At 42.0% G+C, this 16,753-nt stretch overlaps 3 protein-coding genes across 3 annotated transcripts; 1 reads left to right on the top strand and 2 right to left on the bottom strand.

Annotated features, from left to right (window-relative positions):
• Positions 1 to 199: 199 nt before the first annotated feature.
• Positions 200 to 1,556, bottom strand: LOC136003057 (histone H2A.J). Its single transcript, XM_065658346.1, has one exon. It carries the CDS (start codon positions 1,160 to 1,162, stop codon positions 773 to 775), a length of 390 nt encoding a protein of 129 aa, XP_065514418.1. The 5' UTR covers positions 1,163 to 1,556; the 3' UTR covers positions 200 to 772.
• On the top strand, positions 1,475 to 1,974 carry LOC136003070 (histone H2B 1/2/3/4/6). The gene has a single exon (XM_065658360.1). The coding sequence runs from the start codon at positions 1,495 to 1,497 to the stop codon at positions 1,873 to 1,875; it is 381 nt and encodes a 126-aa protein (XP_065514432.1). The 5' UTR covers positions 1,475 to 1,494; the 3' UTR covers positions 1,876 to 1,974.
• A 1,031-nt stretch (positions 1,975 to 3,005) lies between these two features.
• On the bottom strand, positions 3,006 to 3,986 carry LOC136003046 (histone H1.10). Its single transcript, XM_065658331.1, has one exon. The coding sequence runs from the start codon at positions 3,966 to 3,968 to the stop codon at positions 3,303 to 3,305; it is 666 nt and encodes a 221-aa protein (XP_065514403.1). The 5' UTR covers positions 3,969 to 3,986; the 3' UTR covers positions 3,006 to 3,302.
• Positions 3,987 to 16,753: the final 12,767 nt, after the last annotated feature.

The raw sequence follows: 16,753 nt of genomic DNA, 5'->3' as shown, positions 1-16,753 counted from the left end.
ATTAATTCAGACAATGTTGCTCTCTGTTAACTCATGTAACAAGAGGAATAGCTATGCAATGAGGGAATTTAACAATTTGAAAATCCCACTTAAAATGGGAACATACCCTTCCTGCAAGGAGTTTGTTCTGAATGGAAATACACTGTTATTGCAGGTCTGACTAGTTAAGGATCTAGATCAAGATGAGCCATTTCCCCTAAAGCATTTTTAATTTTATTTCCAAATAAAGTTGTTACAGGGAAGCTGTACATCTTTCAAAGAACAAAGGCCTACAAAGGAAGCCTTTCTTCATTCTTAGATGTAGTTATGTGGTTTTGGGGTGGTTTCCTATTTATTTTCTTAATACAAAGCATTTTCCACTCCTCACCAGTCTTCTAGCTACCCAAGCTGTATTTCACATCATAAGTAGCCTGTAAAGTCACAAAAGTTGAGTAAACCCAAAATTAAGAACAAGTAGTTTCCTGATCTTCTTTCAAGAGAAACACAAAGGAATCAATAAATTGTTACAAAGAAAAAGTGTTCTTTCATTAAAAAGCATGAGTTAGAAAGAAAATGTATCACTCTGCTAAAGTAGAAACCAAAAGATTTAGGATATTGCCACAGAACATGGTTTCAGCTACCCAACAGAAGCTGCATACAAGAAGCATTTGACACCGCAACACTTTTGCAAAGAAAGCAACACAACTCTTTTTAGACTGTGTGGGTGGCTCTGAAAAGAGCCTTTGAGTTTTGTTACATTGTGAAAAAAGCTAAGCAGCTTTGCCCAGTGAGCTTATTTGCTTTTTGCCTTATGACTCTCAGTCTTCTTAGGCAGCAGCACGGCCTGGATGTTGGGCAGCACCCCACCCTGCGCGATGGTCACCTTGCCCAGCAGCTTGTTGAGCTCCTCGTCGTTGCGGATGGCCAGCTGCAGGTGGCGGGGGATGATGCGCGTCTTCTTGTTGTCGCGGGCCGCGTTGCCCGCCAGCTCCAGGATCTCGGCCGTCAGGTACTCCAGCACGGCCGCCATGTAGACAGGCGCTCCAGCCCCGACCCGCTCCGCGTAGTTGCCCTTGCGCAGCAGCCGGTGGACACGGCCCACGGGGAACTGCAGCCCGGCCCGCGACGAGCGCGACTTGGCCTTGGCCCGGACTTTACCTCCCTGCTTCCCACGGCCCGACATGCTTCAGCAGCTTAAAAAACTACAACCACCTCTCACTAAACAAGACCGAGAAAATCATACTGACGCAACGGCTCTTCCCGTTTTATGCCTTCCCTGGGCGGGATTAGCGATTGGTGATTGGCTGGAAGCAGTCATTGCTTGTACGACCAATGAGAAGACGGATTGTGTTGTGACCAATCAGAGATAAGGATACACCCTCCCTTGAAGGAAGGTCCAATCGAATTGCACGAGTTAGAGGCTTAGTATTTGCATAACAGCCCTATAAATAGAGGGAGCTGCGGCCATTTTAGCTGTTTGGTTTTGTTTGGAGCAATTGAAAAAGCGTTGTTAAAATGCCTGAGCCGGCCAAGTCCGCCCCTGCGCCCAAGAAGGGCTCTAAGAAGGCGGTGACCAAGACACAGAAGAAGGGCGACAAGAAGCGCAAGAAGAGCCGCAAGGAGAGCTACTCCATCTATGTGTATAAGGTGCTGAAGCAGGTGCACCCCGACACGGGCATCTCGTCCAAGGCCATGGGCATCATGAACTCCTTCGTCAACGACATCTTCGAGCGCATCGCCGGCGAGGCGTCGCGCCTGGCGCACTACAACAAGCGCTCCACCATCACGTCGCGGGAGATCCAGACGGCCGTGCGGCTGCTGCTGCCCGGCGAGCTGGCCAAGCACGCCGTCTCCGAGGGCACCAAGGCTGTCACCAAATACACCAGCTCCAAGTAGAGCGTCCCGGATCGTCAGTTTTAACCCAAAGGCTCTTTTAAGAGCCACCCACATTTTCCTTGAAAGAGCTTTAACACAGTAGCGTCTTAGTCTTTTTAGGTGTGAAACTGTGCTCGTTAAATAGTCTTTGAAATAAATGATTGCATTATTTACCAGCTCTTAACGATTAAAGATCTGTATCTGAAATCTTTCATGAATGTTTTACAACTTCAATGAAATCCAAGTGTTGCTTTATGAGAGCTAACATTCGAGTACTTTATCGATAAATGTAAGAAGTATTGTTAAGCTTTTTTTCATCAGAGATGAAATGCGATACATTATACAAGTTCTAGTATAAATAAGAAATTAACGTAGCTTCTAATATTTACATTAACAAGCCCAAAAACATGAGGATGAGGGGAAAATAAAAATCTTGATCGCTTTTTTTGCAGTTATCCTGATTTAGTCTAAGCTTTAAAAAGCTCTTTCCTACACGAGAAGACAAGAATCCACCTTGTCGATCGGAAGACAAGGACAAGAAGACTAGGAGAAGTGAGAACACCTAAGGTCAGGCGGATGATCTGGGAGGACGAGCTGTCCGGGGACGCGGGATCACCGGCCAGCGCGGGCATCGCTCCGTGGCGCGGCAGCAGCGCGGGCTTTTCGAAATTTTCTAATCGCCCAATAGGCGGCTGCGGTTTCTGCCATCAGCCAATCACAACCTGCCGCTGGCAGAGCCCGCGGAGCCCCCGGTGCTGTTCGGAGCTGCGCGCCGCTCTGGCCGCTCCTACCGGGCGCTGAAGCCATGGGGAGGCAAAACGACCCACCCGCGGCGGCTCGGGACAGCTGCCTGGAGAGCTCCTGCTGCTCGGGCTGCACCGCCACCAGGGTGCGGAAGGGGACCGCTGGTAGCTCTTACCCGCCTCCCGCCCCGACAATCTCCTTCTCAAAAAGCACGTCGGTGAAGTCGCGCAGAAATTAAGACCTGCCCCACGACAGCACTTGCGAAAGGAAAGGTCATTGCCAAGGAAGCGGAGGAGCCGTGCTGACAGTTCCCGGCTACAGTCACTAAGAGGTGTGGCAGCCCCACCCAGGCTGTTAGGAATCGCGATAGAGCACCAAAAGAAACCTTCACAGCCCCGAGCGATCCCCGCCCTCAGCAGCCCCTTTAACACATACACTCTCTTGCGGTCCTCAAAAAAAGTCAGCGTTTAGAAAGCGTTTTCACAGGGAATGTAAACTTTATTTTCCCAAGTCTTAGTGTAACCACGGCCGGAAGCTAGGCGTCCCATCCACTCCACAGACGAACATCCCATACGGATATTGGCGTGTTGTTAGCTTTGCTGCAGGCACGGAGCTCGGAGACAGAGTGTTATCAGCCCTTTCTCGGACAATAGTGGGTGGCTCTTAAAAGAGCCGTTGGGTTTAAGTATCTCCACTTTAACACTTCACTTCTTGGCCGCCGCCTTCTTCGCCTTGGCTGCTTTGGGCTTGGCCGCCTTGGGCTTGGCTGCTTTAGGCTTCACCGCCTTTGCCTTGGCCGGGCTCTTCGCTGCCGCCGCCGCCTTTTTGGGCTTGGCAGCCTTAGTCGCCTTCTTAGGGCTCTTGGCCGCTTTCTTGGCTGCCGCAGCCGCCGGCTTCTTGGCTTTTTTGGGGCTCTTCTTCACCGCCGCCGCTTTCTTGGGCTTCTTGGCTGCGCTGGCAGGCTTCTTGGCCGCTGGCTTCTTGGGCTTGGAAGCGGCTGCCCGTTTCTTGGGGGCTTTTTCTTTCACTTCTCCAGGCTTCTTGCTGAGCCGGAAAGAGCCGGAGGCGCCGGTGCCCTTGGTCTGCACCAGGGTGCCCTTGCTGACAAGGCTCTTAAGTCCCAGTTTGATGCGGCTGTTGTTCTTCTCCACATCGTAGCCGCCGGCGGCCAGCGCCTTCTTGAGCGCGGCGAGCGAGAGCCCCTTGCGCTCCTTGGAGGCGGACACGGCCTTGGTGATCAGCTCGGTGACGCTGGGGCCCGCGGGCTTGCGGGCTCTGGAGCCGCCCGCCGCTTTCTTCGGCTTCTTGGCGGCGGCTTTAGCGGCGGGGGCCGCGACAGCGGGAGCGGCGGCGGGAGCGGTCTCCGACATCGCTGCAGAGACTTCTTTCTAATCAAAAGAAAGTAATTGGGCTACAGTAACCCCGATGCCTGAATTTATAGCGAAGCGGTGATCTGTGATTGGTGCTTTGCAGAGCCCGCCTAACTGTTAGCCAGGAAGAGCTTTTCGTCCTCCGAGTCTGTGTTTCTTCGGAGTTATAAATTCATATTTTTTGTAAAATGCGTGCCACGAAATGACCCCAGTTTCTTCGGAGAGTGAAGAGAAGAGGGGGGACTTTCATTCGGGGGAACTTCTTGCTGTTGGGACCGCAGATGAGAGAGAAAATATGTGTTTAACCCCGCGTTGTGATGCCAGAGAGACCCCGGGAACGGCAAACTTTTGTTTTTCCTTCTAAATTAAAATAAACCCCGTAGATAAAAAGTCTTTCCCGTAATGCAGACTTATTCTTTAGGGACTTTTCTCCATTTTAGGATAGAAAACGAGAGGGCAGCTTCGGTATTTTTGTCTTAAATTCATTTCAAAGAGAAGGAAGTAACACAATTTCATGGCTGAGCTTTGAATATGGATAAAGATTCGACTCCCTTAACCATATCTTTAACTATTAAGGATACAGTATTTCCACAGAATTTGGTGTTTTGGAAAAATAAGAGACCTTCAGAGGAATATATACACTCTTTAAAAGTGTCTGGAGCTTGCCAGGGCTCTGCATTTTTGTGCTGTTCTGTAAGTGAATAGCAAGATTTTATATATATTTTTTAAATAGTTTCTGTTTATAAATTAATCTGTCAATGCCTAATTAAGGCATATAAATTCCGGATAAGCTGTTAGTTTAACTCTTGATCAGTTACAGTAGTGTATACTATTATTCCTTAAGACTTACAGACGTCAAAAGCAGACTTTTAGGGGAAAAGCATCAAACAGGTATAGATACACTAGAATGTATCACGTAGTGCTTAAACATTAATGGAACCAGCTGAAGCCTCGGTTCTCGTCAAATAAATGAAATAATGTGGAAATCTGGCTTGTGTGAACAGAATGCTTCAGTCTCAATATTACCTAAAAATATTTGGACACGGATTTTTTTTTTTTTAAATAGGTTTCGTAAAACCTGCCATTTTCTTCTTTAAAGGACAATTAAACCACCAATTTAGGTTATTATCCAAATCCTCAGAATATTGAAATAATTTTCAGACTATCCTCATAAATCAGAAGCAGCTTTAATTGTTATGATCCCACTTATTTATTAAGTCTCACAATGTAACAACAGATATTAATTACATTTTTTAAGAACTGCTATGAATTGTTTGGGATTTTTTTTATTAAATCAGAAGACAAAAGCATTGATTGGCTTCTAATAAAAACAACAACAAAAACAGCTGGGATTTTTTTTCTTGTTTGAAAAGAACAAATTCAATTTTTTACCCCGTTGTACTTTGTAAAAACTAGTCATGCAAAAAATCAATGGGCTATTTCAGCAAAGGAACATCTCTTCTAGTACAGATGAATTTGAGATTTCAGAAGAAAAGTAGTATAGTGCAAAAGGCCCTGGCATTTATTTTTATACTTCAAATGTGGAAGACACAGTTAAGTTATATTTAATAGCAATTACTTTTAGTTGAAATGAGATAGATTGTAAAATGACAAGGATAATTGAGATACATTAGAGTAACAAAAGTGAATAAAATGAACTGTTGCTTTTTCATATTCTCTTGTAGTTCTACTTTTATTTTGTTATTTCTGCATGCAGGCCAGCTAATAAATACTTAGAAGGAGAGGACAGCAAGGGAAAAGCGTAGAAAGGGAAAAATGAGGCTTTTCAGTACTCCAGAGTAAAAACCAGGCTGTAAGGCATAGTGAAGTGGGCTGTGAAATTTGCCACGCTTGTCTTGTGAACATGACGTCTCGCCCACATAAGCAACTAGACCAAATCCACAGTAGCCATAGAGTTTGAAAAATCAGACTGGTAACCCAAATGAACAGCAGGAATATTTTCCTGAGAGGTAAAAAGAGAGTTGCTTGTGGTGAGATGAAGGTATTATACTTATTTTCCAGGTTAGGTGGATGGAACTGGACATAAAGCAGAATCAGACTGTAAGTGATACAAAGGCAGAGCCAGGAAGGGTTTTCATCTATCCAGGTCTACTTAATCTAATGCACATTCTTCTTGGAAGAAGGACAGAAAGAAGCTTAATATGCCTTGACCTCTGCTGCTTTGAGGATTTAGTGTTATATCTCTATAAATCTAGTTTATTATACCTGAAACTGATTGGGATGCCAGAGGCAACTGGGAGTGCACAGTAATCACTGGTGCAAGAATGCAGTTGTAGGCCCAGGAGCGGGTGTTCTTCATCAGCTCCATCCCTTACATCCACGTATTTGGGCAAGTCTCCCTTCAAGCTTGCTCTTTGTAACCCTGATCTCTGTCCACCAGGAGAGGAGAGATTTCCTTCCCCTCCCCCATTAACATACTGCATGTTACAGATAAAGACAGGAGGTAGAAAGATGGGAGAAGAGCTCTCAGATCTTGCTCCCTAAGTAGCAGCAGTTACTTGAACTCCATCCACAGCATATAGGGATTGCTGTCCCTACTCCGTGACAAGTTTTAAAGGGATGAGATCATCTCCATTTTTATAAAGAGAGCAGATGAAGAAGGTCATGATGTGAGGATTTCAAGAAGCAGCATTTAGTATTTCTAGTTTTAGATTTGATTTGGTCCATGTAAATCTGCATGTCTTATAAACAGTTCCTTCCTCCAGGTGCCAACTATTTTGAATTGCACTTCTAAGTTCTTTATTTTTTCCCTAATAGTCTGAGACACTCTGGCATTATGTGTCAGCACCCTTTATTGTACCTATTCCTCAACCATCAAACTGGCCCTATTCTGCATAGACCATTATTCCCAGTCTGCTTCATAGAGGTCAGAATTTTCCTGGTCTTATCAGCCACTTCTGAAAAACCTGATTTTTTTTTTAAAGAGGCTTTAGAGCTATGAGGACTATATGAAGAGGTGTGAAAAGTGGAGGCTTTTCTTGGGTTATTTCCCACCCTGGTCCCAGCAATGACATTTTCTTGTTCATTGGATAAAATAAACTCGTCAGATGCTCTGAAAAAAAATCAGGTTTATATGGCTGGAAATAGCTATCATAAGCAACACTGGACCAACATAAAAATAAAGTTTTTAGAGAAGCAAATCACAATCTACCTTAGAAATAGCATTGATACTGCCTTGGGTGTTTTACAGATAAGAGGAAAAGACAAAGCAAAGCAAGCATCCCACCACATAACTTAGCAAATCAGTGGTAGAGTGTGGAACAGTTTTTCATATTTTCTATTGCCAGGCAACATTACGTGACAAAAAGGTTTTGAGAGTGAGCTTGTAATAAAAATTGTTTGCAGTTTTCATATGAAGAGACAAATATTGAAATGTGACTCCTTTTATACTAAATTTCAATCAAACAGCAAAGACTGAAAGCTATGCTGCTTTTCCTTTCAAAGCATCGTGTCCAAGCACAAGCTCTGTTTATTTCATCCTCAAAACCTCAAGCCAATTTCTTATACCTCCTTGAAAAGCATACCCTTACTTTCCCAAAACACAACCTTATTTCTGTGCATCATCACACATGCCCTGGCTTCTTTCCTTGCCTACCAGTATAAGTGCTGGTGCAGACTACAGAAGATCCTACAAAAGGCCAGCACATTTTGCAATGCAAGGATCTTCAAAACAAAAATAGTTCACATATAACAGAAGAAGTCATTCCTAAAAATGTATAGCAGAAAATACTTTTTTTTTTTTTCTTATCAAGACAGAAGTTCTACATGGAGTAGAAACAGATTAGACATATAGAAGCAGATTAGACATTCAGACTGCAGAAGGAGAACAATCTGGATAAGCTGATTAACCCAATTTAGCTGAAAGCCTACAATGATTTAATTACAATTACTATTGTTAGCATGATGAAGACCCAGAGAAATTATGAACTTTTAATTGAAGTATGCTATCTTCTTACAAAGAATGATTTTTCGGTCATTCAGGTAGTCACTCTCAATATGAATAATAAAAGCACCACATGAAGATAAAAAAACATTAGCCAAGTCTCTGGCATGCTGCAATGGTATTGACATTACTGATTCAGCAATTCAAAAGTTTATATAGTAGGGAAGAGTCAAGATGTCAAAGGGCTGTCAGTAGTAAAGAAGACTGTATCCTTCTAGGTATACACAGGGTGTTTCAAAAAGATGGATCCAATTTCAAAACAGTAGTGATTTCAAATTTGCTCCACCTTTTTGAAGCAGCCTGTACTTCAATTAACCTAACAAAATTATACTGACAGATATTTCAGTGTTAGGGCAATCACATCCCCTTAAAAAACATATCTTGCCTTCTAATCGAACACCTAATGCAATAGATCCTACCCCCATGCTCAAAGAAGGGTCAGCTAGAGCAGGGAGACATTACAACCTCTCTGGGCAGCTAGTTCAAAAAAAAAAAAAAAACGCAGCAAAACAACAATAACACCACCACCACCACCAAACAAACAAACAAACCCAAACAACCAAAATTTTATGTTTCAGTAGAATTTCCTGTTTCATTTTGTTCCCATTGCCTCCTGTCCTGGTCAGTATTGTGAAGACTCTGATTCTGTCTCCTTTATTCCCCCCCATCAAGTACCTGAACACACATAGACAAGACTCTTCCGAGCTTTCTTTTCTTCCAACTGAACAGTTCCAGCTCTTCCAGCCCCTCCTCATATGGCAGATGCTCCAGTGCCTTGATCATCTTTGTGGACGTTTGCTGGCCTCACTCCAGTTATGTCCATATCTCTGTTGCACTTGGGAGCCCAGAACTGGACATAGCACTCTGGATGGGTCTCACCAGTACTGATTGGAGAGAAACAATAATTTCTGTCGGTACTATTTTGAAAATAATCCCTCTCCAGATCCATTTGTGAAACTCATGTACAGATTATCTCTGAAGGGCATTCCTGCCACTTTAAACATTTTAGTAGTTACACAAAAATAGCTTCAAAAAACATTGTTACTTCTCACACAGTCCTTAGTTTCAAGGCATGTTGAGACCAGTTTGAGCTACTCTCATTTGGCTCAGTGATCATGTATGTCCATGACTGTAGGACTTGTTAAGACTAGTCATAGTCTCAGCAAAACTGCCACTTAAAAAAATTCCCTACATTCTGGGGTGATCAAAAAGTGGGGAGAGGTGACTTTCCTGCCTCCCATAACTGCTAAATATTTGCTTACCAGCAAAAAAGAACAGTTGTGTATTTTAATGAATTAGCCTCAAAATCTCCTTGTCTGTCCAAAAAATGAGAGCCTAAAGCAACAAAATATTCCTTCCAGTTCCTGAAATACTTTGGATCAGATGTCCTCTTGTGAACAAATTTTAATTTTCTCCACCCATCCCTGGGAGTGAGAATTATTGTTAGTAGTAGTAGTATTACTACACGTAGGAATCCCAGGTATGAGCTGGATTGTGTTCTACTTTTTATGTAGACTAATGAATTTTTAAGTATAGTCTACAGGGCATAAATAGAAGTGCTGTAGGTACCAACAAGCAAATAAATGCTAGAATTATGGAGGACAGTTTATATTTTGAAAGACGCCTGATAAACTGGAGACATTGTGTTCAAAATGTGTAAGATTCATCACCTAGAAATAAACATGTCCATTTTCTAAATATTGGACAATAGTAGTTGACTAGCCCTTGACTAGATCTGGATCTTCAGGTTACAGTTATAAGTTGACAATGAATCAACAACAGTATGTTACCAGGTATTAGGAAAGGAACACAATGACAACATCTACAAGACAGATGAAGATATTTGTCTATAGTCAGGGATGGTATAGCCTTACTTGGGGTTTTAGGCCTAGTTTTTAAGTACTGAACTTCAGGTACCGAGATGTGAGCAATAAGAGACTACATAGAAAAGAACAACAGCAATTATCAGAGAGGTCAAAGAACTATTCCCTAATGGAACGGCACGTAGTGTTGGAGTTCCCTGACTCAAATTGAAGGCTGAAAACCTGAAGTTTCTTCTCACTTAAAGCATAAGGAGGAAAGAAGTAATCTTTCCTCAGTGTACATTTTAAGAAAAAAAAAGAACTGAAGTTCTTTGCTGCAGCAAGTTAGCAATAAGGAAATAATTTCTGATATGGCATAGAGTGACACACTGGAGAATGTTATTTGGGAAGATAGTGGGATCTCCAAGAATTAGCAAGATGGAACAACTATCAGAAATTAAATGTGTTCAGTTGACTGCTGATGATGGGTGGAAAGCAACAAAAATTGCTGATGTCTAGGTACTGGTAGTTATCACAGAACTATAGGCTAAAGGGAATCTATGCAGATAGGGGAGGGGTGCAGGATGCAATACACTTGGCATTTAGCAAGGTTTTTAGAACCATCTCACACAATATTCTCACTTGGCAACTGAGGGAATATGGGCAGCATCAATAAGCTGATGTTTAAAATTTGTCTGTAAAACAGGGCCAAAGGGCTGTAGTTAAAAACTTAGTGACTGCAGGCACTCAGTAAAGAAAAGAATGTCCCAGGGCTGAATGAATACTTGATATTAATTGGTGTTTTCAGCAATGACCTGAATGATAAGAGAGAATGTATCCTTAGTATGTGTGGATGATACCAAGTGAGGGAGGGTAGACAGTGCCAGAAGTAAGACATTAAATTAAAAGAGACTTTATTAAACTTGAGGTATGGGCCAAAAGAAATCTTGTGCAATTTGTCAAAGCGAAGTGCAAAGTTCTGCACATGAAGTAGAACAGCTACTTGCATCAGCATGGACTGGGAAACTAGTGGTCTGACCTGGACAGAACCTGGGGGTTGTGGTGGCTTTCTCAACTGCTGGATTCTTAAAGTCTGCTGCTGTGTCCAGAGTCTAAGCATAAATAAAATCCTGTAAGCAGCAGGGGGTTCCAACTGAAGTATTTGGTTTTTCAACCAAGAATTACTGTAACAAAGCACAGCAGCAGTGTCTGGAGACACTGACGCAATGCACGTCACCATTTTCCAGACTTGGCTTCTTCCAGAAAAACAGAGCCCAAGACAAAATTCAATATGTCCCCACAGAGATGCCCACAGTAGATTCATTTATTAGAAAACTATGCTCCAGAGAGACTGTTTGGACAGGGCAGTACTTCAGCTGCTGTTGTTGAGTACTTTCAACTCTATAGAGCTGTCAGAGTTGAACAGCAAAACTTACTGCCTAGTGCAGCTCTGCAGGAGCCCAGGCAAGGAGAGCAACTGATCAGTCTCAGCTCAGCAGGAAGTATTGAGTTTATATTGGTTTCATGATACATGTTTCTATCTTAATCAATAGACAACGTATTAGGACATCTATACTGCTTCAAGTGCCAGTTTAGAAAGCAGAGTGAGCATTAAAGAGAAATAGTCAGGTGTCAGCTGTGCTTGCTGGGTAGCTGGTTTGCTGTTTGCTGTCCCTTACCTGAATGCAAAAGCAGATTTGTATGGTGTGCTACAGAGCTCTGATCTCCATGGGTCTCCCTGTTTTTGGGAAACCAATTGGAGTGCCTGGTGGAGAGGTATGACTGAGACAAATCCTTAGTGGTCTTCCTTGGAGAATCCTGGAGGCCTGGGAGGAAAACAATGTGGGCAGAGAGGGGCACCCTGCCCCTAGTTACAGGTTATTGGCCCTGTCTCTTCTCTTCTGTGTGCTAAAATATCTTCACATGAGGAACTGGGCACATTAACGTCTTCCTGAAACCTAAAACCTGGTCTAGGAGTTCCTTCAGCCTTTCTTCATAGACCTATTCAGCTATACCACCTATTCAGTGAGCTGGCCAGCACCCTGCCCATGCTGAGGGAGTAGACAGGAGCAGTAGATTGGGGGAACTGCCAGGCTGCAGTCAGAAGTCATAAGTGGATGTTTCCTAATGCTTTGATGAGAGTGGGGGGAAGAGAGACCTATGCATCTTAACAAGGCTGCAGCTTGTGTGGGAATGAAGCCCATGCAAACCTCCTTCCAAGGTAAAGTGAGACACATCACACTCATGACTCCGGAGTCATGCTAGGCTGGCCACGAACAGCTGTCCTAACAGCTGGTACATTGTTGTGCAAGAGAAACACCTCAGAAAGTGTATTTTTTAAATTCTAGCACAAATAGCATTTTTTGAATGGAATCCTGAAACACACGTCCTGGCGAGGAGTAGGTGTGAGTGGTGAGAGGGCCACGCAAGTGCTTGTGTGTCAGTCCCTGCCAAGCACAACATTCCTTCAGAAGTGAGTGCGCAGTGTCCCTTCCTGTGATCCACTGTTGTGGAGACTAGTCCTGTGGTGTCATTTTCCATGAGGAAATGGCATCCGGCTCCTGCTGGTTTGCCGAGCAGCACAGCAGTGACTCAGACAACATTCACTTGCCCTTGCCTACAGCTGGCATAGCACAGAGATGACTTCTCGAAGACTTTGCTCCTGAATGGGTCATCTTCTGATCTGTAAGCAGCCACTCTCTGTGCATTGCAAACTGCATCCTCAAAGGTGAGCCCAGGCTGCTGGGCCACAACAGAGGTCTTTTCTTGATTTACCAATCCCTATGTAGTTTCTGAACTTGGCAGCAAGAAGAAAGGTGGAAAGTGTCCAAACCAGGGCTACAGCACAACTGCTTGGATCTCTGACTGAGAGGAGCCTTTAAATAAAAATATGAGAATGGGACTCCACCTCTGACTGTCTCAGCAAGTGGGAAAGAGGGAGGGGAGAGATGAAATTAGTTACCAAAGTACCAGTCCTTAGACTAAATTCACTACCACAGTTTTCCCACATCTCTTGTCATACCTATCAAATAGATATGATGAACACACTGGGAAGTCAATAGCTGTAACATCTAAACATTAGATGACATGGTTTGCTCATTTTACTTAAGTAACATGAAGCACTTCTGCAACTATGATACTGCCAGGAGATTCCTTCCGAATGGCAATTCCACACATGCAAATATTGACTTGGGCCTCAGTCTAAACATAAAAGTTTTCTGTGCTTAAAATATTTCTTACCAAAATCATGTAGTCTGCTTGATCTCAGGAAATATAGCTTTGTAGCATGGCTTAAATGCTGAACTGGAGATGGGGTATGTGGGCATGGGGATGCAGAAAGCTAGGACTACTGGGGTAGATTTAGAAGCCTGAAGTGTGCCAAAGAAGTCGGATTTTGTGCAGTTTAGAGTCTTACCCACATGTAGAGACAGGTCCCAGTTGACGACACCTCCACTCTGTCAAAGTTAAATGCTCTCTAACCAGGCTCTTTTAGGTATTATGCATGAGGAGAGTTTAATGTTTAATATTAAATTTCGTTATTGAGCATATTTGGTATTACTTGGGATTTTAACTTAAAAAAGTGATACAGCAATGTACTGAGATTGCATCACAAGCATAATACAGCGTTTTCAATATACAGTTGAATCACAATGCAAACATGATTCACATTACTGGTCTTTATATTCTCATTGTCAGAATGCTGGAACCAGTTGCTGGGGAAGAATATGCTGGTTGAAACCATCTCAAGCTCCCTGCTCTCTTCAAAGTTTGTTGGTTTTTTGTCCAGTTTTTATACTTTATGTTGGCCTGAGCCACATATACATCTCTTCCCCCCACTCCCCAGCCATGTGCTGACCTGGCTTGCTCAGGAATTCATTCTTCTTTGTTAGTTGTCTGAGGGAACCTGATGATTCACTGGTGCAGCTGTCTTATCTAAAACCATGGTAACCCTCCAGTCTCCCTGGTGTTGAGATAAGTGCAGCTTTCTTTATAGCACATTATTCCTCAAGCTCATTGTCTTTTTTCCCCTCTCTGAGCTCTCCTCTGCTGTGGGGGTGTGCTGGTCTGTCAAAAGCACACAGGTTTCCAGTACAAGGGAACAATTGGTTTCTTTCTCCTAGAAAGTCCATGTAAGATACACTATGTTTTCAGCATGGCAGATCACAAGGCATGATAACAGTGCAAAGCAGGGATCTGTACAATCCATCTTATTATATTTACAAAGGACAAATTGCAATTCCATTTTTCCTTTAAAAGTGACAGAGAAAATTTTGAATAGGGAATAAAGCACCAACTGCCAATGAGTGGAAAGCACAAGGAATATAAAAGCCTGTCCAATTCAGAACTACTAGTTCAAAATATATTAATACCCTTCCAGAAGTTTATTCATATGTATTCTTACAATATAATGTTTGACAGTAAATGTTTTGCCTAATATTGATCTAAAACTTGAAGCCTGAAGTTCTATTAGCATTTAATGAATGAAGTTTTTAAAGTGAGGATTAAATTGATACCTGTATGTTCTAATTACTCACCCTGAGGTTATAGAAACAAACACAATATCCTACAGGAACTCTATCTTATGATGCTAGACTTCGAACACAAATGAAAAAGCATCACATTAATTATCTACAGGATGAAAAAGCAAGTATTCTTAGTATACTAGAGGCTTAGTAATTTGCCTCTGTCTCACAGAATTAAATCTGTCTTGATTCCATCTTGTTTTGAATCTGTCCTTAGTTTACATATGTGCTAAATGAAAAAAAAAATAAAGTGCTTGCGCTTGATCACTATCACTAGCAAGTGTGGACAGGGGTTGGAGAGCAGAAAGGGAGGGATATTGAAATTAGGTGCTCTGCTGCTAGTGAGAAACTACTCAGTGAAGAAAAGAAAGTGATAATAAAGAAAAATATTGAAAAATACCCACCCAAAAAACAACCAACCAAAACAAAAACCCAAGAAAAAACACAAAGCAAACAATCAAACACCAAAAATACACACACACACACAAAATCCACCCAAAAAACCCACCTCAAAACTGTTCTGAAATCCCTGTATTCTGGAATCCTTCTTTAGGCTACTTACAGCAGAAAAGGTTTGAGTTTGTTTTGTGATTTGCCAGTTCTGTATAAACAGGAACTGTAGCAAGCATAATATATTTTTTAAGCACTAGTATCATACTCAGCTCACTTGTTCACTCCTTCCAAGAAGATAAAGTAGATATACTTAGGAGTACCCCAGTCTAAAGACACTCTCCGTTATACCTATGCATTCCTCTGCACCTCTGCAGCAGGAAGCACAGTTGCTACAGCCTAAGTAAAAGCTGTGAATGCCTCTGCAAAGTGAATAATAGTAACTGATTAGAAGAGTTCAGGAAGGGTTGCTTCATACTGGAAGAGGAGGAAAGCAAAGATCATTCCTATGATTCTTAATATACTCCTTTTCTGAAGTGATGGAGATTAGCTAGGGAGAAGAAAATTTTCATCTAAATCATATTTGTTATCTTCTTCTCAAAACCAAACCAACCAAAAAAAAACAGAAAGAAAAAAAAAACCACACCACAACCCAACACCCCAAAAGTCATAGATTGGATACTGACCATGAAAATATCTAGGGACAGTATTAGAAACAATATTTGAAGTGTCAGGATAATGAGCTCCTCTTTTAAGCTTTTAATATGAGCATAGAGAACAAAACACTCCTTTAGTTTTATGATGGAATGTAATTCTATCAGCAGTAAATAGACTGAAAGAAGATACTCCTTCCAAGTTCAGTAGCAAAACCAGACTATAAGCAAGACAGCTGAAAACTTACAAATGGGAACCAGAAATTGAGCCTAAAATTTACGGGGAGACAGCAAGTGTTCTCAGTACACTAGATGCTTAGTAATTTGTCTCCGTTTCACACAATTAAATCTGTCTTGATTCCATGTTGTTACACTGCTTATATGTTCTAATACGACACAGTTTCAAAGAGTACATAGAAATTCTTCTTGTGTTTCCTACAGAAACGGGCAGAAGTAAATCGAAGTATAAGATTTATTTTTCAGGAAAAAAAAAATTCTTTATGTGTTACTACAGTGGGTATTCCACCTTGAGATGTTCTTATACTGTGACATTTGTAACATTGTTAGAAGAGGATTGCTCTTTTTTATAAATACTAATTCAGAATCCCACACAATTCCACTATAGATTTATACCCATAAAATGACAACTAAAGATTGAAAAGCTTGTTACGCAACAACAACAAAAAAAAAGGTGCTTTTCTTACTTATATAAGGTAGCAGAAATTTAAATCTATAGTTATACTAAAGGATATTTTGAGGAAAATAAGGAAAAAATCCTCACAGCAGGAGTTCCAAAAGAGCAAAATTAGTACAAATCACAATCTAATATACAGGTAATAATATATTTTTTAAAAGGATTGTATTCCACCTTCTGCTTGGTATGCACTTGCAGACTCAAAACTGCTTATGTTAAAATCAGAAGAGAGTATCAAACTTCCAATTTAAGGAATGAGAGGGGGAAGGCAAAACACAAACCAAACATATTAGAAAACCTGACAGCATGGATACTGTGGAAAATTCACTAAAGCCAGTAAGTTATTTCAAACCATTAAAACTTTTGGGGAAAAGTTCATAGAACTTTAAATACAAATAAAACAAGATATAACGAGAATTTAAAGTAACTAAAACAAACTTCAGTCAGAGCAATAAAAGAAAATACAGACATATGTATTGCAAATGGGTTAATACAAATCCAAGGAGGCAGCAAAAAGCTTTCCAATTGTTACGAAGATGTACGTTGTTGGGATTTTTTCTGGGAGGAGGTGTATTTTTTTGTGGACTTTACAGCTAGCAGCAAGCGATATTCCATCCCTCTGGAGCTGTGACGGCGCCAGAAAAAACTGGCGGGAACCCCGCCCCTCCTCGCTGCAGTCCTCAACCAGGTCGGACTCCAACACATAAAGCCCGTCGCACTGCGCCTGTTTTGCCACTAATCTTGTGTGTTGGAAGGAAT

The sequence above is a fragment of the Caloenas nicobarica genome, chromosome 1 (genome assembly GCF_036013445.1).
Source record: "Caloenas nicobarica isolate bCalNic1 chromosome 1, bCalNic1.hap1, whole genome shotgun sequence".
Taxonomy (NCBI): Eukaryota; Metazoa; Chordata; class Aves; order Columbiformes; family Columbidae; genus Caloenas; species Caloenas nicobarica.
The sequence above is the reverse complement of the archived record's forward strand: the minus strand, read 5'-3'. Positions and strand labels throughout refer to the sequence as shown.

Excerpts from the sequence above, each read along its gene's own strand:
- LOC136003057 (XM_065658346.1), bottom strand. The coding sequence starts at position 1,162 with ATGTCGGGCCGTGGGAAGCAGGGAGGTAAAGTCCGGGCCAAGGCCAAG.
- LOC136003070 (XM_065658360.1), top strand. The coding sequence starts at position 1,495 with ATGCCTGAGCCGGCCAAGTCCGCCCCTGCGCCCAAGAAGGGCTCTAAG.
- LOC136003046 (XM_065658331.1), bottom strand. The coding sequence starts at position 3,968 with ATGTCGGAGACCGCTCCCGCCGCCGCTCCCGCTGTCGCGGCCCCCGCC.